The sequence below is a fragment of the Prunus mume genome, linkage group LG6 (genome assembly GCF_029339155.1).
Source record: "Prunus mume cultivar Tortuosa linkage group LG6, ASM2933915v1, whole genome shotgun sequence".
In the NCBI taxonomy this organism is placed as follows: Eukaryota; Viridiplantae; Streptophyta; class Magnoliopsida; order Rosales; family Rosaceae; genus Prunus; species Prunus mume.
The window spans coordinates 10,335,032-10,362,445 of NC_142703.1; the positions used below are offsets into that span (position 1 = coordinate 10,335,032).

The 27,414-nt window shown below is 37.4% G+C and overlaps 1 protein-coding gene and 1 pseudogene across 2 annotated transcripts; both read right to left on the bottom strand.

Annotated features, from left to right (window-relative positions):
- Window positions 1-18,930: 18,930 nt before the first annotated feature.
- LOC103334353 (uncharacterized) lies at window positions 18,931-19,779 on the bottom strand. The gene has a single exon (XM_089054100.1). It carries the CDS (start codon window positions 19,695-19,697, stop codon window positions 19,188-19,190), a length of 510 nt encoding a protein of 169 aa, XP_088910226.1. The 5' UTR covers window positions 19,698-19,779; the 3' UTR covers window positions 18,931-19,187.
- Window positions 19,780-22,227: 2,448 nt separating this feature from the next.
- On the bottom strand, window positions 22,228-24,728 carry LOC103334543 (eukaryotic peptide chain release factor subunit 1-3 pseudogene; annotated as a pseudogene). Its single transcript, XR_016127929.1, has 3 exons — window positions 23,143-24,728; window positions 22,558-22,671; window positions 22,228-22,472 (listed from the first exon to the last, which is right to left on the bottom strand). The product of XR_016127929.1 is annotated as a eukaryotic peptide chain release factor subunit 1-3 pseudogene (transcript).
- Window positions 24,729-27,414: the final 2,686 nt, after the last annotated feature.

Genomic DNA, 27,414 nt, shown 5'->3' on the forward strand with positions numbered 1-27,414 from the left:
ATTTTTCCGAGGTTGAACAAACGAAGCCCTAATGTCAACCATACAATGAGTTTTTTTTTTACATCAATTTCATACTCACCATTTATATTTGAGTTGATATTCTTTTGGCGTAACTGGTCAAAGACCAAAGGAATAAGGGCACAAATAAAATATTGTTTTTTTAATATTTGACACAAATAAATTATATTTGTACTTATTTCTTATAAAACACGAATAATGGTGCTAAATTCATGCACATAGGACACGATTTTACATTGGGCACAAAAAATCGTGGCACAAATATTATATATTTATTATCTGATACTTTTTTAAAGGAAAAGTAAGTGATTATTTAGACAGACACAAAAAAGATTGTGTCTTTTATCTGACTGATGTGACATACCATACACAAAAACCATTTTGTGCCTAACAATTTATAAAAATTTACATATCTAGTAACTTTTTTAATAAATTTTTTTTCGAAGTAAAGTTTGAGGAAAAGAAGAGTGATTTAAAATTGCTTTAGAAACACTATTTACATTTACGAAAAATGTTATGATTACAGAGAACTAACTTTCAATTGAATTAGAACCACTCTTTTGATGAAAGAGAGCTTCATAGGCAATTTCCCATAAGGGTGAAGGATCAACTTTTTCATTGGATTATGAGAAAGAAAAAGAAAAAGAAAGTTCAATATTTAAAGATATAGACTGCCATAGTGACTTACATGAGCTTGAGAAATGAGGAGGACACCCGTTATTTGGATGCCAAGTCTTGTTTTCACTCTTCTTTTCCTCAAACTTCCATAGTGATACGCATTATCTGCTCTCTCTCTCTCTCTCTCTCTCTCCCTCTGCATTGAGGAGGTAAGCTTTTCAACCTTCCACAGGAGCTTTCCTTGCACCTTCCAGGAGCTTTCTCTCAACACTATGACAGGGGTGAAGGATCAACTTTTTCATTGGATTATTAGAAAGAAAAAGTTCAATATTTAAATATATAGAGTGCCATTATTATTGTTAGAAATGAGGAGGACACCAATCTAGGTCTTGTTTTCACCCTTCTTTTCCTCAAACTTCCCTAGTGACAAGCATTATCTGCTCTCTCTCTCTCTCTCTCTCTCTCTCTCTCTCTCTCTCTCTCAAATTCATTGTCTTCTTTTTCACTTTTCTTTCTTCCTCCAACTTCCACAGTGATCAAATTGAATAAAATGAGAAAAAGTCATTTAATATCCCCATTGACAGGAAGATTTTTTAATTATTTTATGGGGTTTTATAATAGTAACATGTGAGCTGATGGCTTGAAAGATTGTACATGACCTGTGCTAGAAAACAACTGAGAAGCAAACAAGGCCAGTCAAAAAAATCACAAGGAATTCACTTGATTTGGTGGAATGACTTAAGTTAGAAAAATAAATTGCTAATTCAGAATTAGTGCTGGTAACCCTTTTTTTTGGTAGAAGCATGAATGTTTTTCAATTGATGCTGAAGATTATGTGTAAAACAAAGAATGTAAATAAATATGAGTCTGTTCTGTAGAAGATAAGGTCTGCTTATTATTAAGTAATGTTTAGAGGCAAAGGAGATCACTCATATATTTACATATATATATATATATATATGATAAATACTACTTTTTTCTGCATGCATGTCAATTCTCTTTATTTGATTGTTTATGGTAAAAATGCGTTTGTTTATGGTCCGGATCTGAAGTCAAAGACTTGTACTAGTCATTTTTAACCTAGAAGCTGACCTTTGTGGTAGATTTTGCAAACTTGCAAATAAAAAGGAAGAGAGAGAGAGAGAGAGAGAGAGAGAGAGAGAGAGAGAGAGAGAGAGAGACAAGTGTGTGTGTGTGTGTGTGTTGTCTGCCAGTGCCGCACTGCCACACGACACTGAAAAGCCAGAGCAAAATTCCCTAGTGTCACTTCACACATGAACCATTCCAATCTACAAGCATGCAATTTGACCATATCTTTATTACAACTTTATCTTGTATTATTCTGTCATGCCATTCCAATTTTCCAAAGCTTGGGCACAAAGTCTTCTTCAATTGTACTATTGACCAATTGATTATAGTTACAAGGAAGATTGGAACGCCTGGAAATATTTAAAGTAATGTTTATAGTTGTGGAGAGGCATTATATTAAAATCATCGTTCATTTATCAATATACTTATCAAAGAAAAGAAAATGAGACAAAATAATGAGGAGGAGGAGCGGAAGAAGAAGAAGGGGATAAAGTAATTTTAACTCTTAAACCACTGAGAAGAATATCCAAGCACGCAGGGCATGCACATTGGGCGTGGAACCCCAAACATCATTTTTCTAGGGAAAGAAAGAAGATGGAAATTAAGCTGTAAAAAATTAAAAAAATAAAGAAAAAATAGTCTCCTAGTCACTCATTGGTGACACTGATTTGGTGATGATGGGATTTTGAATAATAATAATAAACAATATCATGAAACGCCCGGAGATGGTAAATTTAAAAGTAATGTTTTTCTTCTGACGGTCCTCCATTATAATTTGATGGATGGAAAGTCATGGTTTTCTTTCAACAACATATCATATGATCATATCTTAATTTGGCTAAACATCTCTAACTATTTATGGGGTTAAGCTTTTCTGGGTTGTCTAGACGGCGTGAAGGCTTGAAGCCTCTTACTATATAGTTGTAAAATGGTGGCTATCTCTCTACGGCTGTAGAGGACCATGTGACAGAGAAGAGGAAGACATTTTGCATAACGGAGTGGGGAAGAAGAAAGAGTACTGAAATGACATGAATATATAGCAGATATTCTTTGTGGGCTTGCAGATCCTAATTACTCTGCAGCCATAACGATGGATTCAGTACCCAGCAGCAGCAGCAGCAGCACAGCTCACCATATCTTTTTGGCCGGTTCAAAATTAAATATGAAAAAGCAACCATGAAAGCCCACACATACATACACACAGCAATAACACAGATTCACATATTCAGATATGTCCAATAGAACAAAACTCTGTTTGTTAAGCTCAGAGAGAGAGAGAGAGAGAGAGAGAGAGAGAGAGAGAGATCAAAGAAAACCCAACATTTTATGAAAGCCATAAAAACAATACAGCAACAACACCATTGAAATTACCAGAAAGAAAGAGATCAAAGAAAACCCAGTAGCATTTATGAAAGCCAGGAAAAAACTACAGCAACAACACCATTGAAATTACCAGAAAGAAACAGACTAAATCGGCTCCTGTATCCATATCTATGGCGGTGGGCTAAGGGCTCGGGTAAACGTGGTTGCTGATGACCTTGTTGGCGTTTGATGTGGTTTCAGAGGCTCCAGCAGAAGCTGAAGGACTATTAGTATCATCTGAAACAGAGCAAAAGCATTGGACAATTTTATCAAACATCATCCTCAGCACGGACCTCTTCTTTGCCGGGAGGACACTTCCAGGTTTTGGTTTGAACGACTGCCATGGCTTAGCCTTGCTTTGATCTTCAGATGGGATCGAGTTCAGCTTCATGGGCTCCTTTGGGTGGTGCTCTGTTTTGGAGCAAAGGAGGTCTTCTTCCCCATCTGAGTTCAAGTGCTTCAACGCCTTCTCTGCATCTGCAGTTTCCTTCATTGCCATCTCTCTCTGAATGTGTGGTTCCTTCCTTCTGTGTTAGTGTGCTTAAATAGAGGGACTAAAAGGTAGCGTTTCGGAGTGCGGTGTTTAAAAAGCATGCGTTTTGCCAACTGAGTTTAGCTTCTCAAAATTGTTTTCTTAAATAGAGATCTTTTTAGGCGCCGTTAATAAGAATTGTCTAGGATAAGTCCTATCCTATGTGTTGGTGGGGTGCTAGCGTTTTGCCAACTGAGTTTCGGAGTGCGTGTTTAGAAAGCAAGCGTTTTGCCAACTGAGTTTTTCAAAGCAGGTTGGACCCAGCTTCTCAAAAGTGTTGTGCATGGGGCCAGTGGGTCCAAAGTGTATCATTACAAGCAAGAAAATTAGAACATTGACCCCCCAAAAAAGCAGTTCAAAACCGGTTTCCATTTGTTCTATATATTTTCTTGTTTTGCACGTCTCTCTCTCTCTCTCTCTCTCTCTCTCTCTCTCTCTCTCTCTCTCTTTAACTTGTCGTTCCCTCTATAACCAGCCCCTTCTTCCTCTTCCACTCCCCCCACTTCTTTTCTTTCTCTTTTTTTTCGTTCTTTGGTTCCACATATGGCTGGTAAGAAATTAACAAATTAATCCAAAAACAAATTGCGAGACATTAAAAAAGAAATTTAAACGAGTAGTAAGAAAATACTTATAACATTATATATTGGATGTTGAACATAGCCACTCACAAGATCATCTTGCGAACGATTGGGTACTTTTCCACATCAATTTCATTTATCCCATTTATATTTTTGTCGATATTCTTTGTGGGGATAATTAAACAAGTTAATTCCATCATCTCTTGCTAACCACATACAGTCATTAGCACTACAATCATTCAACAGACCTTTTTCATCGACTATGAACGCATCAAAAGATTTATGCCCACCGTTCCACTGCAGGTTGCAAAAGAAAAGTGTTGTTTCGAAAAAGTTGGTGCGAAACTTCCATTCAAATTCCTGGTTCACTGCAAGTTCATGGATTCCCAGATCGGTGTCTTTGGATTGACAATGAATTGTAAGAGTGTCTTTTGACAACCCGTTGATAACATGCACCCGGTACTTGTTGAAAAGTGAATAGGTGACTTGGGTTTGGCTCAGGAAGACAAGTAGGGCAAGTAAGAGCATGGAAATGTAGGATACGCATGGCGCCCTCATTGGCTTCATTGTTTCTGTACTTGGTTGCTGTAAATTTAGTTTAATTTTTTTTAATTATGTATGTGGGTTTAAATAGCTATCATTTACTGATTAGTCCAACCTGTGGATAAGGTCAAATTCATTTCAATTCATTTACTTACCAAATAAAAAAGGTTTACGTTCATTGCATTAGTTTTTTTTTTTTTTTTTGGGTCAATGTTCACTGTATTAGTTCATACCTATTATTGGGTGAAAGAAGATATGCAACTGAAACAGAAAATTTAATGTATTCGCTTCGTGCCAAAGAATAAGAATAATGCCATTTGGTAATTTTGTTAAGAATTAATTCCTTATTTTACCAATATTAAGATGAAGTCAATTTTCCAATGTGGTTTAGCGTAGTGAAAAGGAGCATTGATTTGCAAATGAATGGTCTCAAGTTTGAACCACATGTCACCTTGATGAAAAAAAAATTCATGTCAAACAAAGTAGGGCAAATATTCAATTATATATTTTTCTCCGATATGGAGGTATTTATAAGGAAGTACAACATTAAATAAATAGGAAATAAATGTAAATTAAAATAGGAAATAAATCTCAATTATAATAGAAAATGGGTAAGTAACCAAAATCCTAACTAAGTAAGGACTCACCAACAATTTGTGTGTGTGAGAAACACCCATCCCCGTTATACTATTATACATTATACTATGACTTGTATTAAAAAGAAAAAAAAGATGAAGTCAATATGTAGATGAATCTCTTCCATATCAGTTTTGGATGATTACTATGCAGGGGATTGAGCTTTGTGTGAGCTAAGCAGGACATTTTTGTGTGCCATATTTTGGTACCACTCTTTTGGCCTTTGCTTGTTGAGTGATTTGCCTTCACAACAAATTTAAAAATTGTACTGCTAGACTTGTATGATTGACATCTTAATTAGTAACAGGTTGCCCAATTGCACAGTTAAATTTGCAACACATAATTCTTGCTTTCTACAATTTCTCCTTCTACTTTTCGCTTTCTATCGATTTGAGAAATTTGAGTTCTCCGTAATGTTCTTGCTCCTTTGCATCCCAATTAGATCTCCCCTCCATATATTAGTTAGAATATCACTTGTGAAAAGAAAAGAAAAAAAAATCCGAACTCTAACATTGGGTGCAGAGATTCATTTGGTCTTACACAAGTTGGAAATTAACAAATTAGCGAAAATAAAATGTAAGATATAGCATCAAATGAAACAAGTTGTGAGAAAATGCTATAATAATTTCATTGATTGGATGTTGAGCACAGCAACTCACAAGATTATTTTCCTAGAGAACATGTGATCCTCTTTTACATCAAGAATTTCATTTTTCCCATTGATATTTTAGTCTATATTGTTTGTGCGGATAATTAAACAAGTAAACTCCATCATCTCTTGCTCTCCACATACAGTCAGAAGAACTACAAGAATTCAGCAAGGCTTTCTCATCGACTAGAAACGCATCAAAAGTTTTATGTCCACCCTTCCACACCAGATTGCAAAAGTAAAGTGTTCTATCAAAAAAGTTGATGCGAAATTCCCATGAAAATTCCTGGTCCACTGCAAGTTCATGAACTCCAAGATCGTCGTCCTTGGATTTACAATGAGCTGTAAGAGTCTCATTTGTCAATCCGTTGATAATATGCACCCGGTACTTGTTGAAAAGTGAATAGGTGACTTGGGTTTGGCTCAGGAAGATAAGTAGGGCAAGTAAGAGCATAGAAATAAAGGATAGAGATGGTTTCATTGGACGCATTGTTTCTGTACTTGATTGCTGTAAATTGGTTGAATATTTCTGATTACATGTCCAGGGGTTTAAATAGCCATCAATTACTAGACATAGTTCAACCTTTTTTTTTTTTCCTTTTCTTTTTTCCGGGAAAGTTAGGAGGAAGAAGAATGAACTCACACACATAGGCACTGTGGGAGACACTTGTATCGTAGGAACTTGAATTTAGGACTACTTGGAAGCATACCAGAGGCCTAGACCAATCCAGCTAACACCTTATTGTTAAAATAGTCAAACTTGCTTACTTATAACCAAAAAAAAAAAGTTCATGTTGATTGTATTAGTTCATGCAAGCAGAATTGGGCGAAAGAAGATATGTACAAATTTAACACAGAAAATTCAATGCATTGCTTGGTTCCAAATAATGGAAATTAATGCATGAGTTATGGAAAAATAGTATCTCTTACACTTGAAGGGCATGCAAGGTCCAAAGGGTGCTAATGGATGCCATGCAACAGAAATTCAGAGACTGCATTATTGCTAAGCGTTATAGTAAAAAATGAGTTTGGTTCTTCCTTGAAATTAATAAAATTTCTATTTACAATAATATTTGAGACACCAATTGTATTTATTTTTTAATCTCGAAGGATAAAATTATATATATATATATATATTTTGCAGTAGATGTTATATGTTACATAAGTCGAGTAGCTCCAAATGAGGATAGGGGAATTTGTTTTTGAATTATCAAAATATATAGGGGAATTTTGTTATTATTTTGTCATATTTATTTATGTTTCTGGATAAGAATTATCAGGTTATTAATAAGGTACCTCAGAAAATGGAAATTTCAGATTGAATGCGACATGTCTATCCTCTATGTCCCTCTTTCTCTCTCTATCTGCCATAAATTATACCGACTCTCCAACATTTTTTCTTCTTCAATTGTTTCCATCTTAAAATTAAAAATGAGGCAAACGACCCATTAATGTAGTGGGTTGGAGCAATTGCTATCGCAGGAAAGGTTCTGAGTTCAAGTTCTAGCAATGTATATGAGTTTAGTATATTATTGTCCATCTTAATAAGATTGATATTCAAATAATAATAATAATAATAATAATAATAATAAGGCAACAAGACTAACTCAATAAAAAAGGGCCTTATTGATCAGTTTAAGAAATTATCAAACCATATCCCAACTTCAATTTCTTCTCCAATAACCAATTTAAACTCGTCCAAATTTCAATTTAGATTCGAATTGGGTCAGCGTGAGCTTGTTAAAATTGCAAACCAATTTGTGACAAAATTTCACATAATTTATTGGTCTCAAATTCTTTATTGCATAAGGGTAGTGATTTGACATCTTCCTTTACAACTCCTGGGATCATAACTACATATAGGAAGTGCAAATCAGAACTTGTTTATGGCTAATCATCATCTTAATTAATTAATTAATTACCACCCTGGTTCCCATTGATGCTGAAGCTCGTCACGGCTTTCAGGAGTGTTTCTGATGTAAATCCCATCATCTTTAGCAACCCAAAAGCACTGTTTCCAGTTGCATCTGTAGTGAAGCCAACTGCTCTTAGTCTCATCCTCGTGCCAAAACACCTGAAAATTAGCGTGTTGGTGGCTGTTGTGGATGTTGCACCAGAAAAGCGTTGTTCCACCGAAGTTCTCTTTGAAACTCCAGTTGAACTCATTCCCAGGCTGAACGTCACGGATTCCCAGATCGTCGTCCTTGGATTTACAATGAGCTACCAATGTTTTTGAAGCCCCCATTTGATTAACAACATGAACAACCCATTTATTTATCGGATAACCCAAGTTGGTCTGATTTGCTGAGTTTGCATGACATGGGAGAGCCAAGGCTGCTAAAAATATTGCAGCAAACGCAAAGAAAACCACATAATTGGGTTTGAAGCTGAAAGCAAATATAGTCATTGTTTTATCTCGGGTTTTGATCCACAAACTCAGTTTTCTTGTTGGTTTATATATAGGTAGCCAAACTTGGGTATATATTAATCATCAACGGAACTTTGTACTATTCATTTAATTATTTGAGGAGTTATCTGCCTCTTTCTTCTTTCTTTTTTTAATTTTTTTAAAAGACCTTTCCTAAACTCACACACACGATACGGATGTTAGGACTCGAACCCAGAATTTTATCTGGAGAGTAATTACTCCAAACCACTACATTAGTGAGTAATTTGCAAATTATTTGCCTCTTTTGTGAGTTGTCACACATGCATGTAGAGAAAACAAGGAGCTACATTGGCAACTCCCATAAACTTCTTGTTGCACTCCATTTTTCATTCTTCAAATTTGGTGACCACTTTTCTCACTCTTCTATTAACTCAAATTTTCTTTTTTAGTGAAATTAAATATATGGCTGTAAATGCAAATGAAGGAATAAATTAATCTAAAATCAAATGTAAGATGGCTAAGTAGTGATAAAATGCAAGTGTTGTTATTTCCATCCTTGTATTATTTTCTCACTCATCTTATCTTCAAAATTTTAAAGACAAAATTACCATTTTATAAAATCCAGGGAAGCATGAACCTTCGTCTTCTTCTCCTTTCAAATCCAAATCACTATGAACACCAACCCCATTATACAACTCTTCGCGCCGAGTTCACATGCAAGTAGCTTCGTCTATGAAAAACGTTTGCATAAAAAAAGGATTTATGGAATGCTTTGTTGATGGATATCCATAAATCCTTATTTGGTCTTAGTAGCAATGGATGAACCTTTGTTTAAGATGGGCACACCTACTTTTAGTGGCAGAATCAGGATTTCACATTAGAAAGAGCCCTTCACAAAATTTTAAAAAATAATTATACATTTTATTTGGACTCAAGCGCTAATCAGTTAATCAGTTAATACTAGATTAACTACTTGTTTTGGCCCACTTCATACTATCATTTCATATTGATTGATAATATATACATTCATTACAATCATAGTTCTTATGAATTCAAATTTTTAAATGGTCGAAGATTAATCTCATCATCTACACTAATCAAACTCAAAAGAAATACAAAAAATGTTCATAAATCCCAATGTTGAACAAAAGAGGAAGAGAAAGATTTTATTTTATTTTATTTTTTAAATTGAGAATTCTTAGTGCAAATACTAATCTTGATTTAAGGGAAAGCACTAAGGCACTGCTAACCCAGATCACTGGGGATGGTTTTACACATATCCGCCGGGTTGCAAATGAAGCAGCTCATCGTCTAGCACGCTATGCTTCTCATCTTGGAACTACGACTACTTGGTTTGAAGAACCGCCAGATCTTCTAGTTGATGTCCTGTATGAGGAGTGTAACTTGTAGTTTTTTACGGCCATGCTACTAGGAGGCCCCGCCGGGAGGGGGGGGCGTCGGGGAGTAAACTCTATTTGAGGCAAGGTTCCTTCTCACACTTGCGGTTGAGGAGGTAGGCTACCACTACACTTCGTTTGGTGTAGAGTACTCGCCTAATCCTCTAGGACTTTTGCCCGATTTTTGTACTTGTTACCTTTTTTCCTCATTAATAAAACACTATCGCCCTTGTGTTTCAAAAAAGGGAAAGCACTAGAAGGGTGATTAAGAAGTTTTCAAGAAATTAATTATAAAACGAGAAATTCATGTCCGGGTGCATGTTAGACCACATGAAAATAAATTTTGTTTGGAAGGAAATCCCAAGAGCCATCTTGACTATTTTTGCTAATGCTCAGACAATTCTTGACTATTTCTTTCTTATCAACAAAAGTCTCTTATGTTTCGCGTATGAGAATTATTTGGTTATTAAAGATGTGTTTAATAGGAAAAATGAGGAAAATTGTCACGTGAATAACCGAAAATGAGGAAAATTGTCACCGAAACTCAGGAAAATGCTACCATAATACATGTAACACTTTCACATAATTTTCTGGGCTGTATTCTTTATTTCATCAATACTGGAAATTGGACACCCCAATTCCTTTTACAATCACATAGTTGTTGCCATGATCATCAAGCGTCACCTACACCTCCCATTTATGAGAAAACTCATCACGATTTTCGGGAATAATCTTTATGTAAATCCCATCATCTTTCGCAATCCAAATGCAATCTTTCCAATTGCATCTATACTGAAGCCAACTATGTTCACCCTCCACCCAAAACACATCCAATGCTGCATGCTTCTGGCCCGTGCTCATGTAGCACCAATACAACGTCGTTCCTGAGAAATTCTCTTTGAAACTCCAATTGAACTCAGTCCCCGGTGCAAGGTTTCGCTCGCCTAGATCGTCGTCTTTGGATTTACAATGCGCAAACAATGGTTGTCCGGCGCTCAAGTTGTTAACCACGTGCACATGCCATCTATTATAACGAATTCCCACAGGGCTTCCAAGACATGGGGCACTGAGGGCTAACATTGCTACACAGACGAAGAAAACCACATATCCTTTGAAAGCTGTCATTGTTTTGTGTTCTGTATGTAACGTTAGGGTCATTTTCTTGTTTTATATTGCCAAATTGATCTCGTTATGGAACTTTGGATTATCCATATAACTCTTTTCCAAGTTTGCATATTTTCATAAAAGGAAGCATATTAATGACGTTCGACTATAGATTCATTGAATTAACTAAGGAATTATCTGCCTCTCTTTCCTATCCATAAGTTTTTTTTTGCCATCCTTATTTTTCCCGTTTTCTAAAATTATGAAATATTTTGAAGCATAAAGACGATTCAATTTATGACTATGCGTGGAGGTACACTTGTGCACCTGATGTTGTTGGTGGAATCCTTAGTATTTGTTTTACACCTTAGTAGTTACTGCACTTCAGTATTTGTAATAACCTTGTGCAGTTATATGTATTCGTACTGGCTCACTGACGACTTTTGTGCCTGAATTATAAGTACACTCTATCATTTTTATCTCAAAAAAGTTTCAAAATTATATTTGGTGGCATCTTATTTAATTGAATAAAATTCAATTCATTGTATCGATGATGTGGTCCTTATTGCTTTTTGGATACAAATTAAATACAACAAAAGAGGATAAGCACGAAAGAATAATTAACAAAGATAAAAATAAATTAAAAAACAATTAAAATTTTATTTTAAAGAAGATGCGTATACAACCTCAATATTAATAAACATTAAAATTTTGAATAAACTGGACTAGTATATTGAAATCTTGATTATTATCATCGCCATCCATCTTCCCATTTCTTGGCAAACACATCACAATCGTTTGGGAAATCTTTTATGTAAACCCCATCATCTTTTGCTATATAAATACAGTTCTTCCAATTGCATTTCTGAAAGAGATAGATGTCTTGCCAAAAGACTTTTAGGGCAGCATGGACGTTGGCCTTGCTCATGTAGCACCAAAAAAGAGTTGAGTGGACGAAGTTTGTTCTGAAACTCCATGTCGTATTTGCCCCTTGTGGCAGATTTTGAATGCCCAAATCATCGTCTTTGGATTTACAGTGGACCGACATAGTCTGGTTGTCGTTCAATCCATTGACGACGTAGACATGCCATTTTGTGAATTCTGGAAACACTTCGCTTTTGGATGAAGGAGAGCACCAGATGGGGCTTATTGCTATTGCAAAACCAAGAACAAGTAGGTGGGTTTTGCTGATTGGGCTCATTGTCGTGGCTATTTTTCTTTCCCTTTTGCTCCAAGTTTTTGGCTCCTTTCGGTTCATTATGTACTTGGAATTTTGACTAATATATGATGGCGTGGGAAGATTGGTATTTATGCTTTGGCACGCACAACATGAAAATTAAAGCATATTTGACTTGAGATTTAATGAAATATATTAATTCATAAGAAAGGCCTTGTGAAATCGATTGCATGCACAAATATTGAGAAATAATAACGCTAAAAATAAATCTAATGGGAGGCGTGTTTATATAATAAGAAAATAAGAATTATTAGTGTTGATAAGTTATTATCAGAATCTAATGAGTGTTTATCAATGAATATTGCAATATCAACACAATCATCATCGTAGTCCAAGTTTTATGATATGCATGGAGAGACGAATAATGTAATTGGAGTCAGGTATATTACGTCTTCCCTTTCGATTTCTAGTATTCAATAATGCTTTCCCTTTTGCTCCAAGTTTTTGCTCTTTTTACATTCATTATGTACTTGGAATTTTAACAATATGAATATTGTGACGATCCAAAAGCACATTTGACTTGAGATTTAATGAGATGTTAATTCATACGAAAGATCTTGTGAAATTGATTGCATGCACAATATTGAGAAATAATAACGCTAAAAATAAATCTAATGGGGAGGCATTTTATATAATCAGAAAATAAGAGTTGATGAGTGTTGAGAAGTTATAATCAGAACCTAATAGTTGATGAGTAATACTAGAGTATCAATGAATATTGCAATATCAACAAAATCATCGTCATAGTCCAAGTTTTCTGATATTCATGGAGAGACAGAATAATGTAATTGTTGTCAAGTATTACATCTTTTCTTTCGATTTTCAGTATTTAATATAAAGCTTCGTACAGTCAAGATTCCTTTAAAAAAAAACAATTTTTTTTCTTTAATATCGCAAGTCATTCAATAAGAACATAGGGTGCGTGATATTTGATATCTTGTACGTCGCCGTCTGGTGAGATCTAACTTAAGTCTCATTTAGATGAGTGTGAATGTGATATCCTAAGTTCTCATCATATGATAAGAAACAAAAAGAATATATTATATTTGACATTATTGTTGCAAGATTAATAAATTTGAGTGACAAGTAGCATGGCAAGATTAATAAACAATTCTTAAATCTATAAACATAAATATAAATCTCATATTATAGGGATATAGGTCAAACGAAATCTTCTTGTACTTGTAATTGGCACAGGGCTAGCTATTGAAAAGCATCAACTAAACTAAGTATGAGCCCAGCGTACATATTTGTTTTGGGGAATGTCTAGCAAATATTCTGTGTCGTCCCTGACATCCCATTTGCACTCTCTGAAATCGCACTTTTTGAGAAAATCATAGTCACACTTGAACAATTGGGAGGTGCCAAGAGGAGCATCTTGTGTTGCTAAACGGCAATCCCATGTTGTTGTGCCCAAAATGTCTGTGTGGAAACTAAAGCTGTAAGTCTCTCCCTTTCGGAGCCAATGCCTGCCCAAATCATCGTCAAATGATGTGCAATTCACCTCCAACTTGATGTTCCCGCTAAATCCGTTTCGAATGCTTACTTTGAAGTCACCAAAATAATAAGGAAAGTTAGCGTTGCATTGAGCAGCCATGGCTAACAGCGTCGTTACAAGTAAGAAAACCGTGTTGCTTGACATGGTGCTCATGGTTTGGTTTGATTTGATTAGGCCTATTCTTTCTTACTATAGCTTTTATAGGCGGATGATGAGTGTTTATATATACGTTCAGTAAGAGATTAGTGTAACATACGGAAATTAAACTTATTGTGTGCAGTTTGTGACATAATTAGTCAGGTAATTATAAGTAGTAACAGTAAGTAATAAACTTTTTGTCAATCACAAACGTATTGAGGAAAGTTGGACATGGACTTATAAATTTGACCCAATTTGCCCTTCAATTATTTCCCTTGTGGATATGCTCATACTGATGAAGCCCGTAGAAAGAAACCTATCTTCAAGTGCTTGTCCCAGATCAATTGCCCAACAAAAAGTGCTTTTAAGCCTATGATTAAACAAAATATTCATGACCTTATCCTTATGTGGTCACGCATCTCTTAAATTAAAAGTTTCAAGAGAAAGGGAGATTTGACAGGACCCGCCCGAATTTCTCAAACCGGCGGACCCGTCTTGTGCCGACATCATACTGATGCCGGGCCCACTTACTAAAACCCAAGACATTCTACCAAAATTTTGGCAGAGTCTCCCCTGTAAAATGCTCAAACCAACAATAAACAACCTGCAATCATTTACATCAATACACAACCCAACTGCCAGCATGCTTTTAACATACTACAATCCAACATAAAATGGCCTCCGGCCTCAAGTAGTAGCCTAACATGGGCAATAACAGAGCATCTACAGAATTTGTTTACAACAAACAGGGGAGTAGAAAGAATTTATACAGACCCTATTAACAGACGACAAGTTCGGAGCTCGTGACTTGCTCGAATGCCTTCAGGAGCAACTACATGTCTGGGGGGCGCAAAACAGAAAGATGTGAGTGGACAGAAATAAAGTTTCACTTTAAAAACAACATAGTAACCCCACCATGTAAAAATAATGATGCTCTAGCATGCAGTTTCACAATTCAGAAACCAAAACTCAAGTACAAAAATCCCAAAGTCCAAAACATCTCCACATCTCAAGCTCACAACTCATTTCCCAAAATATATGCAACTCTCAACAACCCGTAAATACCCATATATAAATATAAGTATAGCTAGGACTCTAGTATAGTATATATACTTCACTCCAAACTAATGTACCGGGGAGACAATCCAACCAGGGGATTGTTGGCTGGTACGCAGGATTTTCGAACCGTAACCCGCGTCCAGGGATGAGTAGTCCAACCGGGGGACGGAACTCCATAGCTCACACGCCGGCACTGCCAACGACACGTGTAGCTCACAAATCTCATATCAAGTCCTACGCGCGCAGACAGTATCATCACCCCACCGCACCGCCAACGACGTGTGTGATGATACTCAAGCAATATATATACTCTCCCCATACGCCGGCACGCCAACGACACGTATGGAAAGTGTCTCACACACCGCACGCTAACGCCATGTGTGAGACCCGTAATCTCATGGCCTTCCCACCCCACCGGCACTGCCAACGACGTGTGTGGGAAGCCTAGTAACTAGGGAATGGTACTCACCTACCCTACTCATATATCTCACAACCATCCATCAAACCCCTAACTTTCCACAATCTCACCACAACAACCTCTCATACTCTATATATAGACAATATAGATAGCCAACCCAAAATCCTTATCAACATAATCATCATACTCAAATATATATGTTCATACTCAAAATATGTAACCAAGACACATAAACATATTCAAATCATCAACCAAAGGCTTATTAAATCAAAGTCACCATCATTTAAAATATATGCACAAAACTTTCATAAATAAAAACCATGCATATGCTTAAAACAAAGTCCACTCACAAGTAATCCCAAGCTGCCCGGCCCCGTGAGGGTCCCGCCTGCTGCGAGTGATCAACCGAAGTACCTATTCCAAGATACAGATCCTTGATTAACATCACGTACTTCCAAAACGGAAATTCTCGAAAGGAAATACTTAAATCCCCAAGTTCCCGGTGCGCTCACGTCCAAAGGAACATCCTAAGGTCCGGTTACAGATTGGAATTCGCTTCCCAATCGCACGGTGATCGCGATTTCCCTAAACTTCACATTATTGAATCGGAACATCCGGGGCTCCAATTCACGATCCGCGAATTCCTACAGGTTTCTAAGAGTACCTAAATCAACATACTTCAATTTGGAAACGATCCAACGGTCAGAACTTATCGAACCCGGATAACGCACAATATGCGAAATCCGTTCGATAGTCAAACGATATCCAAATTGAGATCCGCGAAATCCTACGCACTCGTGACAACCTAAGGATCTCAACAGGACGAAAAACAACTTCACCCACCTTGCCCACGCGCCGCCACACGCGCCGGCAGCGCGCGGGTGTGTAGAGAAGTTTCCGGCGACGGAAAATCTCCAAACCAACGCTCACCCTTCCCATCCTAGATACTACTCGAAGAATGGAGCAACTTTTTCAACTACGGCAACATCCAATTCGGACGGCAAGTGGCCGGAATTTCAAATTGAAATCCGGCCAAAACCTAGGTTTCCAATTCGGTTCCAAACTTCAATTTCGATCTAATCCTAACCCAAAGTCAGCTAGAACACGTAAAAAGGATGAGAAACCTCACCTTACCCGTCGGAAATGGTGGCTGGAGGTGAGAGATCGAGCGGCTGGAAATTCCAGTCCCGCCACGATTCTGCATTTTCCGGCGAGTCCCGAGGGTTTCGAGGTTGTCTGGCCGGGAAGAGAGAGGGAGAGGCTGCGGTTCGAACGGACCGGTCTCGTCGGACGGGGTGGTCGGAGGTGGCGGCTGTGTGGTGGTTTTCCGATCGGTGAACAGTGACGGGAAGGAGAAAATCGCAAAGAGAAGAAGAAGACGCGGGAGGAAGAGAGAGAAAGTGAGGGTAAATGTGAAAAATCAGATTTTTACCCCAACTTACTTCGAAATAATTACGGTTCTGCCACCGAACAAGTTTTGATCGCCAAAACTTCATTAAATCTCCGATTCAGGCCTACCGCCTCTACGGTTTCGTCTCAGTACCACCTACGCAACCACACCACTCACGGTCCCAAAATCTTCCTGGATGCGAAAGTGACCAAGATCACCCTTAACCCAGGAGTAATTTAATATTTTCCCTTAATTAAATTAAATAGGAAAATAAACGGAGTCGGGGTGTTACAAGATTAGTATTTATTTATTACACTAATGTTGTTGATAATTGAATCACTTGTACCTTATCCTTGATTAAATGAAGACAGATTTAAGGAAACCAAAAACATATGGGCCCATGGAATGCTTTTTGTGCTATCATGAAGGAAACATGTATATATTATATACGTGCTCATGTTCTTTTACTGCACATAGCTTCTCAACTAAAAAAAGAAAAGAAGAAAAAAATCACAACCAAAACACTTGGGAGATCGACCTGGCTACCTATGGAGACAGGGGCGGAACCACACTAAGGGCTACAGTAGGCTGTAGCCCAATGTGGTTTCTTAAGAAAAAAATATAAAACTTATATATATATTTAACTTATTTTCAGTATTAGCCTAGTTAGTGGCGCTGTACAGATTACCTTATTTCCATTTTCAACATTTAAGTAAATGTCTTTGTCATTTTACTTTTATTTATTTTTATATTACTCCATTTACTTAAGTTTACAATGTAAATAAGGAAGTACCCCCCATTTGGATTCAAATAAAAATACTAGAAAATCAAATTCCCACTAAATCAAAATATGAAAAATCGGTTTTAGTGCAAAATACGATTTAGGCTAAAAATAATGGTTCATTAAGTCAATATATACTTCATACTAAAATCCCATAAAATCAAGTTTTCTTATTTGATGTGTAAGGAATAAAAGCCGCCAAAAATTATCTTAAGAAAATGATTATTTCGAAAACCCATTTTTCATACTTAGTCAATATTTTTACATAAAATAACTTTTCATCTATAATATGAATGCATGAAAGAACCTAAGATCAATCTAGGTAAAAAAATCTTAGATGTTCAATCCACTATGGTGTTAAACCCTATTTGGTTTATGTTAAAACTTATTGAAAATTAGTCTATGGAGCTATGAACTAGCTTGGTTTATATGATTTAATGTTTACTTTTATTTCTAGAAAGACTATAGAGATTGTAAGTACCAAAAAAAATAATCACTAAATTTTAAAGCTAATAACTTTAGCTAGCCCACCCGTTGAAAAATTTATGGTTCCGCCCTTGTATGGAGAAAAACTTTGCAGTGGGGATATCATTGTTTTGTTATCTCCGGTCAATGTGCCAAGTGAAAGTGTTATCACGCGTGTCATAATGTTATTGGCCCGAATAGTAAAATAGTGATATCCCCGTTTGATGTTAGTCTTTCTCCTAACTATGGCTATGCATTATAGTAGAAGCAGAAGGTGGTTGTTGTTTTCTGTAGAGGGTGGATGCTTTTCTGGTTACTAATTCAATTCACTCAATAATTGAGTTGCCATCCAAGCTAACACGGGGGTCACCTCATTTATGGTTTTTTTTTTTTTTTTTATAAATAAAAAAAATTTACCAGACGTATTAAATTTTTCACACATTATGTGTTCAGTCTCGATCTTTACTGGGTTCCACACATTTTTGTCAGTGACAGAGATGGAGAGTTATTTCTCACTGGTGCTCCAGACTCAAACCCAGCATTGCAACATGAACTCATTCATGGCCTAGAGCTCTTTCAATCGACCAAGTTAATGCTAGGTTGGTCAAGTGGGTGATTTTGCTTTGATGACTTGATGGTAGGCAAGATTGCCACAATCAAAAGTAGACGTACGAGAAATGCTGCATTTTTCTGGAACAATTTATCGTTCATTTATTGTAGCAAGAAAAAAAAAAAAAAAACAATGTCCATTTCTTGGTCAAGTTAATGATGTTCTATTTTTTTTTTTTTATGAGGAAAAAAAAGGACGCAACACAAGAACTTCCTAGGAGGTCATCGTTAATGGTGTTCTATCTGGACTCTGGTAAATGACCTTTTTGGTGATGGTTCTGATGATCATGACCTTCACGACTACGATTGCTTCCATTATGAAATATTTATGCAGATGAATTCTCGGAATGTTTTTTCTTTCTTTTCTTTCTGGGAGAACTTTTGTTAGAACAGAAACATTTACTGGTTTAATACTAAAGATAAAGATCAAACATTTTCTTGATATAATATTAATAAGGCACAAGGAAACATTTTCTTGATATAAAATTGTTTGACTGACTAGTAACTAGGATTAGGAAGACACAAGCGAAATATTTAAGAAAATACCCTTAGCTCATGAGTGATGATCTCACACAACTAACTTAACTGCCAAACACTAAAACAGCTAAACTTTAACAAATTAATCTCATAAAGAGGTAAACACACAACACAATCAATCCCATATTTGAACTACATCTTCAAGGGTAGGGAAGAACACCACTTCCACCACCAACACCGCCACCAACTCCGCCACCAACACCACCACCAATGCCGCCAGCACCGCCTACTCCACCAAGACCCCCCAAGCCTCCGGTGCCGCCTCCTAAGCCGCCTAGACCGCCCAAGCCTCCGGTGCCGCCTCCTAAGCCGCCTAGACCACCCAAGCCTCCGGTGCCGCCTCCTAAGCCGCCTAGACCACCCAAGCCGCCTGCACCGCCCAAGTCACCGATTCCACCAGTACCACCACCAAGCCCGGCAACTCCGCCTATCCCAGCGCCGCCACCAAGTCCGCCGCCAAGATTACCACCAACACCAGCCCCTGCTCCCGCAAATGGAAGCCCATTGCTGCCAATACCAGAGAAGCCACCAACGCCACCGAGGAAGTTCTTTTGGTCTTTGAAACCAGCGTCATTGGCTGTAGGCACGTTTCTGGCTGTAGTGTGAGCTACAACTAGAGCAAGAACCAGCAAAATGCACCACCTTGCCATATCTCTGTTTCTTCTCTCTCTCTCTCTCTCTCTCTCTGTTTTTTCAGTACTTGTGTTCTCTTTAGGTCACTTGGTTTGTGGAGAAGGGTTTGAGGGTTTGCTTATAAAGGCAAAAACAGCGGTGGGGGGCAGTTGGGTGTAGTAAATAAGGTTAAATGCTGGCTTTGGTAGCTAGCTTTCTAAAGCTACCTAATATTTCCCAGGCTCATCACTGTTTATGATTAACTTTAGCTAGAGCCTTCATTAGCTTAAGCCTAAAAGTGCTTTTTTAAAAAGTTCACAAGAAAATCAACAAACCACAATATATTTCGAACAAAAATCAGTTGCAATTGTTGCCAGCAAGACTAAGGGCATCAGAGCCGGTCTATTGATTTTGGAAGCCCTGTGCAAATATGGATGTCGAGGCCTTATATATACAAGTAGAAAAAAAAAAAATCCATATAGAAACAAAAATTTCTAACACGGGAAGAACATATTCGGAAAGAGCTTCCCAGAAAAATTTCTGTAGTCACCATTCCAAATCACAGAGCTGATAAATTGATTTTCCAATTTAAATGCTTGGTGAATTCTCATGTGAATAAGGGAGGGAGAAAATAACTGTGATTTTGGGGAAATAGCTAAAGTTTGGGTTTTTACAATCCAAAATTTGATGGAAGAGGGTGGTACACTGGTACTGAAGAGAAATGACTTTATTTTGATGGAGAAGAGTGAGAAAGACTTGCTGAAAGAGAAAAGAATATTAGAATGGTTTTGCAGCTTGAGAGTCGGGAAGAGGAAAACACAGGTTTCAAACCATAATAAATAAATAAAAAGAAGAGTTGCAATGTGAGAGTTGAGAAGAGGAAAATGAATTAAATTAGGGCCTCTACTCTCTAAATAGTAGAATTTGTTGATAATTAATATTCAATTCAATTTTTGTTTTGATTCCTTGCTTGTGGTGTTGTGGGATGATATTTAATATTTCATTTTTATTTTCATGTTTTAGTTAATTTAATAGGTTGACTTGGAAAAATTTAGAGGCTCCTAAATTTTGGGGGCCCTATGCGGTCGCACACCTCGCACACCCTATGGGCCACCTCTAAATGACATGCATTGAAGACTAGCTCTAGCTGTTTGAATTTTCATCAAAACAGAGCAACCAGAGTAGCTGCTTGTACTCCAGCTTGTGCCCGTGGATATATAATATTGCTTGTTCAGATTCAATCAGATGATGACACGTATATATCTGATACAGAGACAGCTAGCTGACTGACAAGGGCCAAGTGTGGACCGACTGCTATAAATAAATAAACAATTCATTGACCACCACATTCATCATATAAATATGGCTTGGGTTTGAAGTTAGAAGAATGCATCGCCAGAACTCAGAGTCAGAGTGCAGATTTTCTGTCAATTTTTACTTTATCTTCCTAACTGTTTTTGTATTCTTTGAATTTCAACCATTAACCATACATTCTAAACCAACCTCCACATTCTAAATTAATATTTATTTTTTTGATCTTTTTTTCCAAATTAAGAAGGGAGAGGGGGGAAAATTCACACACACGGATATCGTAGGGGCTTGAGCCTGAAACGACTTAGGAGTATACAAAAGGCATGAGCCAATCCAACTCATACCCTATTGATATTTTAATTTGATATTTAGGCAAGTTTGGATATTGTCTATGGACTTTTGAAACCTTACCATATAATATAGGAAAAGAAACGCTCCAAAAGCAACAAATCCTGATATCAATGTAGGAAAGTCTATACATATCGCCCTTTTAGACTATCGCTTGTATAAATAAAACATACAAATTATTTCATTTTTCATCAACAAAGGAATTAGAGATGGCCGCTGGCAAGCTTTCTCCTGCGGTTCAGAACTTGGTTGGCTTGCTCTGCATTGCTTTGCTTTTGGCTTCAGGTAATTAGGCTCCTCAAATCTCTTATGAACTACTTAATGAATGCTACTCATGTATCTAATGCACACTAATTTTCTAGGCGACCTATAATTAATGCTGTTTTTGATTTAATTTTGAATGGATTAATAGTGGCAGGGCCAGTAGGGGCAATAAGAGCACCAGTTGTTTTTTTGGGACCATGTTCAGAATTCAAAGACTGCAATGGGGCTTGCATAGCCAAGCAGCATCCCAAGGGGGGCGCCTGTATGGGATTTGGGACTGAACCTCCGACTTGCTGCTGTAATACTAATGTTTAGGTTTTAATTTACAAATAAATTATTAGGTTCATCAAATTTACCCAATTGCATGCAGCTCTGTAAGTTGTGACCTTCAAAATTTAGAACTAATAAACTTTGGGAACCTTTCTACAACTGGACTAGTACCATGTCCACTATTCTAGAAGGTTTCTTTTAATTTTCTGCTTTTTATTTATTTACAAGACATTTGATATTTGAGGGATTCCTCGATTGAAGGATACATTATATATGGGGAGCTCTGATTCAGTTTAAATCGCACGGAAAATTTTATTTGCAAACCATAACCAACAAAAGTCATCAGATAATTATATAGCATCTCAGAGTATGAAATTAATTGTTTGACAGAAATCCATTTAAAAAAAGAAAAGCACTACCAAATAGTTAAACACTGCATAATTTGTTTGGCTAAACACTAATTAAGTTGTAAGAAAACCACTGCCAAGTCTTGATCATCCAAAAGAGGCAGCTCTCTGCATAATGTCCTCATTCTGGATGATTGTTCTGTCCAGCCCCTTTTGTGATCCAGAAGAAATCACCACATCAAGCTTTTCAGGATCAGATAACGGTGCAGTGCCCTTCAAGAAATAAACTATGATTAAGCAACCAGTCATTGAAAAAGAAAATAATGTCATATGATGTAGAGAGAGTAGAAATATAAACCTTGATCAAGCCTGAGAAATCTTTTGAGCAGCTCTCAGGAGGAGCAGCAACAACTTTGGTGCAGGCTTTTCCAACCCCACCTTTTTGTGATTCATATCCAATCACCATATCAAGCTTTCTAGGACCAGATGAAGATGCTGAAGGAAGTTGAGGTTCCACCCCAAAACCAATTGGCAATGAGGGGAGTAGCCCAACTCCTTATAAACCCAGGCTAGGTCCCTTAACATTTCAATGTGGGACAAACACTCTCAACACGCCCCCGCACGTGTGGCGAACTTTCAAGCCTAACACGTGGACAACACATATTGGGTGACGTGGGAGCACGTGTGGCCGTTGGGCCCAACACGTGAAGCCTTGCTCTGATACCATGAAGGAAGTTGAGGTCCCACCCCAAAACCAATTGGCAATGAGGGGAGTAGCCCAACTTCTTATAAACCCAGGCTAGGTCCCTTAACATTTCAATGTGGGACAAACACTCTCAACAGATGCAATGTCCTTCAAGAAATAAATGATGAAGGATAGTCAATACAAATAAATAAAAGGATGCAATTTGAAGTAGCTAGCAGAGAATAAATATATAGAAACCTTGGTCGAGCCTGATAAATTTTTTGAACACCACTCAGGAGCAGTAGCAGCAGCCGCCACAGCCCCATGCGCACTGGTGCAGGCCTTTTCACCTCTGCCTTCTTGCACCAGCATTGGGGAATACTTCATTAATTCCTATTCAGAATCCTCTTCAGCTTCTCCAACATCGTAAACTTCCCCGTCTTCCTCAACTTCATCATCAGCAAACTCATCGAATGACCTCATATCAAGCTGGTACCCCAGAATTCCTCCAATCCCCCCGAAACCTCGACAGAACTGTGACCCCTCTTGTGATTTGTTGGTGACAAACTCAAGAGTACAACCAAAGTTCTTGTACTCATCAGCAAGCCACTCTAGCAGTGACATCTTCTCCTGAATCTCTAGTTGGTCGGAGGTGACAGGATCTCGAAAGTTGCTTTGATTGTTTTCCTCCTCCTCGTTCAACTGTTTAACAAAAATCTCATCAGTCTTGGAGTTCTTTAACACATACCTATTAATCTCCAGATTTTCATACACAATGAGTATCTTAATAGCACCCATCTCCAAAGCTTTTAGTGTGTCATCTACACCAACAACATACTTTCCTGTATCCTGGTTAACTTCCTCAAAGTATTTGCCTAACAAGTGCTGCTCCTGTATAAATTTCACATTGGACAGAATCTCTTGAGACATCTTAATAGCCTGATTAAAACCTTCCTCTCCTCCATAAGAAATATCCACAACTTTCAGTATTTTGGCCTGCAGACGAGGATCAAACCTACCTGACTCACTAAGCTTAGTTTTGAAGTCAGCTGATCCTGCCAGTATTAATCCTTTAACATTAGGCTGATTGGTGACTGGATCAATAAAAAGGTTTGTGGCAAGCTCTGCTGTCTTGGTAACATGGTTGTCGCAGGCCTCTTGTCCAATACGAGCAAATCGAGCAGCTGATTGCCCTCCTCTTGCATGTTTCTTTGGGAGGTGAACAAGATATCTGTGAAGCACCTCCCTCACATTACCACTCAATGTTCCAAACAGAGACTCCTTACCATCCATGATAATGAAACCAAATTTCTCATCAGATTCTAAGAGAACAGTCAGAGCTTCAGTATGGAACTTGTTGTCACAGAGGTAAAGAGACACATTGATGGGCTTGGAAGGCTCAAAATCAATCGTGACCTTCTTTTCCTTGCCATCTTCCGTAACAATTGTTCCCGTATACAGAACAAGCCCATTAGGAGGAACCTTGTTGTAAAGCTTGAGCCGCTGCTGAGCAGATGCAATTGCTCCTTGAACAGATTGACGATTCACCCTGCTTTTGATGTTGGAAGCGGATCCTAATTCTTCACTGAGCATCTTCGCAACTTGAGGTATTTTATCGCAGGGAGGTACGATGAGAGAAATCATGCTGGTGCCATTGCCCCTTGCAGCTTCAAGCCCCTTGATGAGCTTCTTAATTTTCCACAACTCAATGTTCTTATCCGGAGTCTCATGACGATCTTCCATTATGAGGATCAATTACATCAACAACAGAAACAACGGTTGAGCAGCCTGTCCTGCAAATATATAACAACTTCAAGGCAAAACAATAACAGTTGAGAATGTTAACAATAAGAATGAAAGTCAAACAAAGTAAGGGCAAATTTTCAGATATGTATTCTTCTCTAATATGGAGGTATTTATAAGGAAGTACAACCCTAAACAAAATAGGAAATAAATCTAAATTACAATAGAAAACAACCCTAAATTACAATAGGAAATAAATCTCAATTATAATAGGACTACAGTCTAAACAAACAGGTAAGTAACCAAAAACCATAACATAGTAAAGAACCAAAAACCTAACTAAGTAAGGATTCGCTAACCTTCTATGTGGAACTTGTCATTATGATGGGTTAAGTTTTGGATTGGCAGTTTGAGATACCTAGTTGACACCCCAAAAAAAAAAGGGAAGGAAAAACCTCAAAACTAAAGAAAATATGACTAAGAAGAGGGGAGGAGTAACTCACCCGATGGATGCTCTGCTCCGGTACCGCGCAAAGCTAAGAGAAGTCAAAGAAAACGAAGACCTAAGGCCTCTCTATCTCCATCTCTCTTTATATAGCAGGTGTTTTGATCCCGACGCGTTTAGGATTGTCTTACTTGGGGTTCAAGTAATTCAAACGCGGGTTCAATTAGGGGTTGAGTTTCTCCCTGTTTTCTTGACTGGATCACGACCCGATGGCCTCTTTCGGGCCTTAAAACACTTGAATTTGTTCCATCTTTTAAAAATAAAACTAAGTTCCATACAGAGAAGCCCGATTACACCTCTTTTTTTAATGTAGAACAAGCGATCATATGTTTGATGTCAAAGCAAACTACGCTGGAACTAAAACATCAGAGATAAGGGTCCCCATACGGTACCACAAGGATGTTTCAATTAAAGAAAGTGTGAACCGAGCAAGCCTATGTGAGAAGTTTGGAGAAAATAACAAGTCTCTCCTTATAGTTTTCTTCTCCTTTATTTGTACTTTGTACTTGTTCATTTGAGTGCTAAGCATAATCAAAATTCCAACACACTCTGACAACGACTCCACCACCTCCTAATCCATTATATATACTTACGGAATGAGCCATTCATAAAATGTTAATTTGTTTCCACCAATTAATCCTAAAAATGCTAATTTGTTCCCACCAAGTAATCCAAATTCCACAGCAACGTACCTTTTGTATGACTGAAAAATCAATTGCACGATAAAAATGCTGAGCAAGATAAACGGCAAATCCTTACTCTATATATATACTAGCGTGAGCGTGTGCCAATTTGTTTTTTTTTAATAAATTTTTTATTTTATGTTAGAATTAAAATAGATAATAGGTATTTTCTGATTCCTTTTCTATAGTTTTTTTATGAAACACAATTACTCATCATCTTTATTTGTAATTTGCAAAAAGGAAAAACAACTACTTACCCATTATCTTTTTTAATTCTCTTACGAGTCTTCTATTTGTAATTTGCAAGAATTGAAGATAGAAGAAAACTTAAGAGGTATGAATTTTGTAGGGGGATTGGGAGTTTGGGTAATTGGTTGGGTTATGTCGAGAGTGAAGTTGCATGTAGATTGTCTAACCTGTAAGATAAATGTTTTCCTAAGTTTTTAGAAGTCATCTGACAAAGGGATAAATTTATCTTCAAAATTTTGAAGATAAGGTAAATGGGAAAATATAGGACAGAAGGATGAAAATAACAGCACTAAAAAGTTATTGTCAAATGCCCTCAATTATCTCCATTACCATGCCTCATACTCATCACTGTTCATTTATTAATTTGGAAAAACCCAAACTCAAAAAAAGTAGAGCTCTTTGTGATCAGCTATTGTTAAATGCCATCAATTATCTCTATTACCACGCATCATACTTATCACCGTTCATTATCCCTAAATTATATATTGAGAGACAAGGGCCTTGGCAGTAAAGAAAGTAGGACATGTTCACATTACAGAGAATAGACTGCCACAGAGATCATCCCATGGGGGACCTATGTATCAGAATTGCTGCTGCAATAAGTAGGTCGAACTATTAATACTATACATCCTCAAAAAAGCAACAGAAAGAGAGAAACTAGTCACCAAAAGAAAATAAAAAATGAAAATCAAACAGGGGGCTAGGAAGAGCATGCAAGTTACCATCAACCCAAAAAGAAAAGAAAAAAAAGTCATTTCATCAACAAATAAAAGAATCAGAGAGAGATGGGTGCTGGTAAGGTCTCTCCGTTTGTAGGGTTTCTCTGCATTGCTTTGCTTTTGGCTTCAGGTAATTAGACCCTCAACCTCTCATTAATTCTTCTGCTTAAAATTAATGTTGTAATTATGAATTTAAATTTGAATGGATTAATAGTGGCAGGGCCAGCAGGGGCGCTAAGAATAACAGAAATTTGCCAGGGTCCATGTTCTGATTTCCCAGACTGCCGTGGGATTTGCCTATATCCAAAAAATTTCCCAAGGGGGGCCTGTGTATGGGATATGGGACTCAATCACCGTCAATGTTCTATTGACGGGTACACAATTTAATTAGTTGCACAAATTATATAACCAAATTAAAGATAACATTAAAATTTGAAAGCTCAGCTCACACATGTTGCTTCAAATCTGGGGTCGTCTCGTGTGTCCTCTCAGTCAGCCTGAGAAGAATGAACCATCATTGGTTATGCTTTTCAGCTGGCAGCAGCTGGGTGCTTGTGAAACGTACGTATGTGTGATTCTTCGAGGGGCATGAAAGTCTTTGCAATTGAATCTTTGACCGATAAGAGTTGAT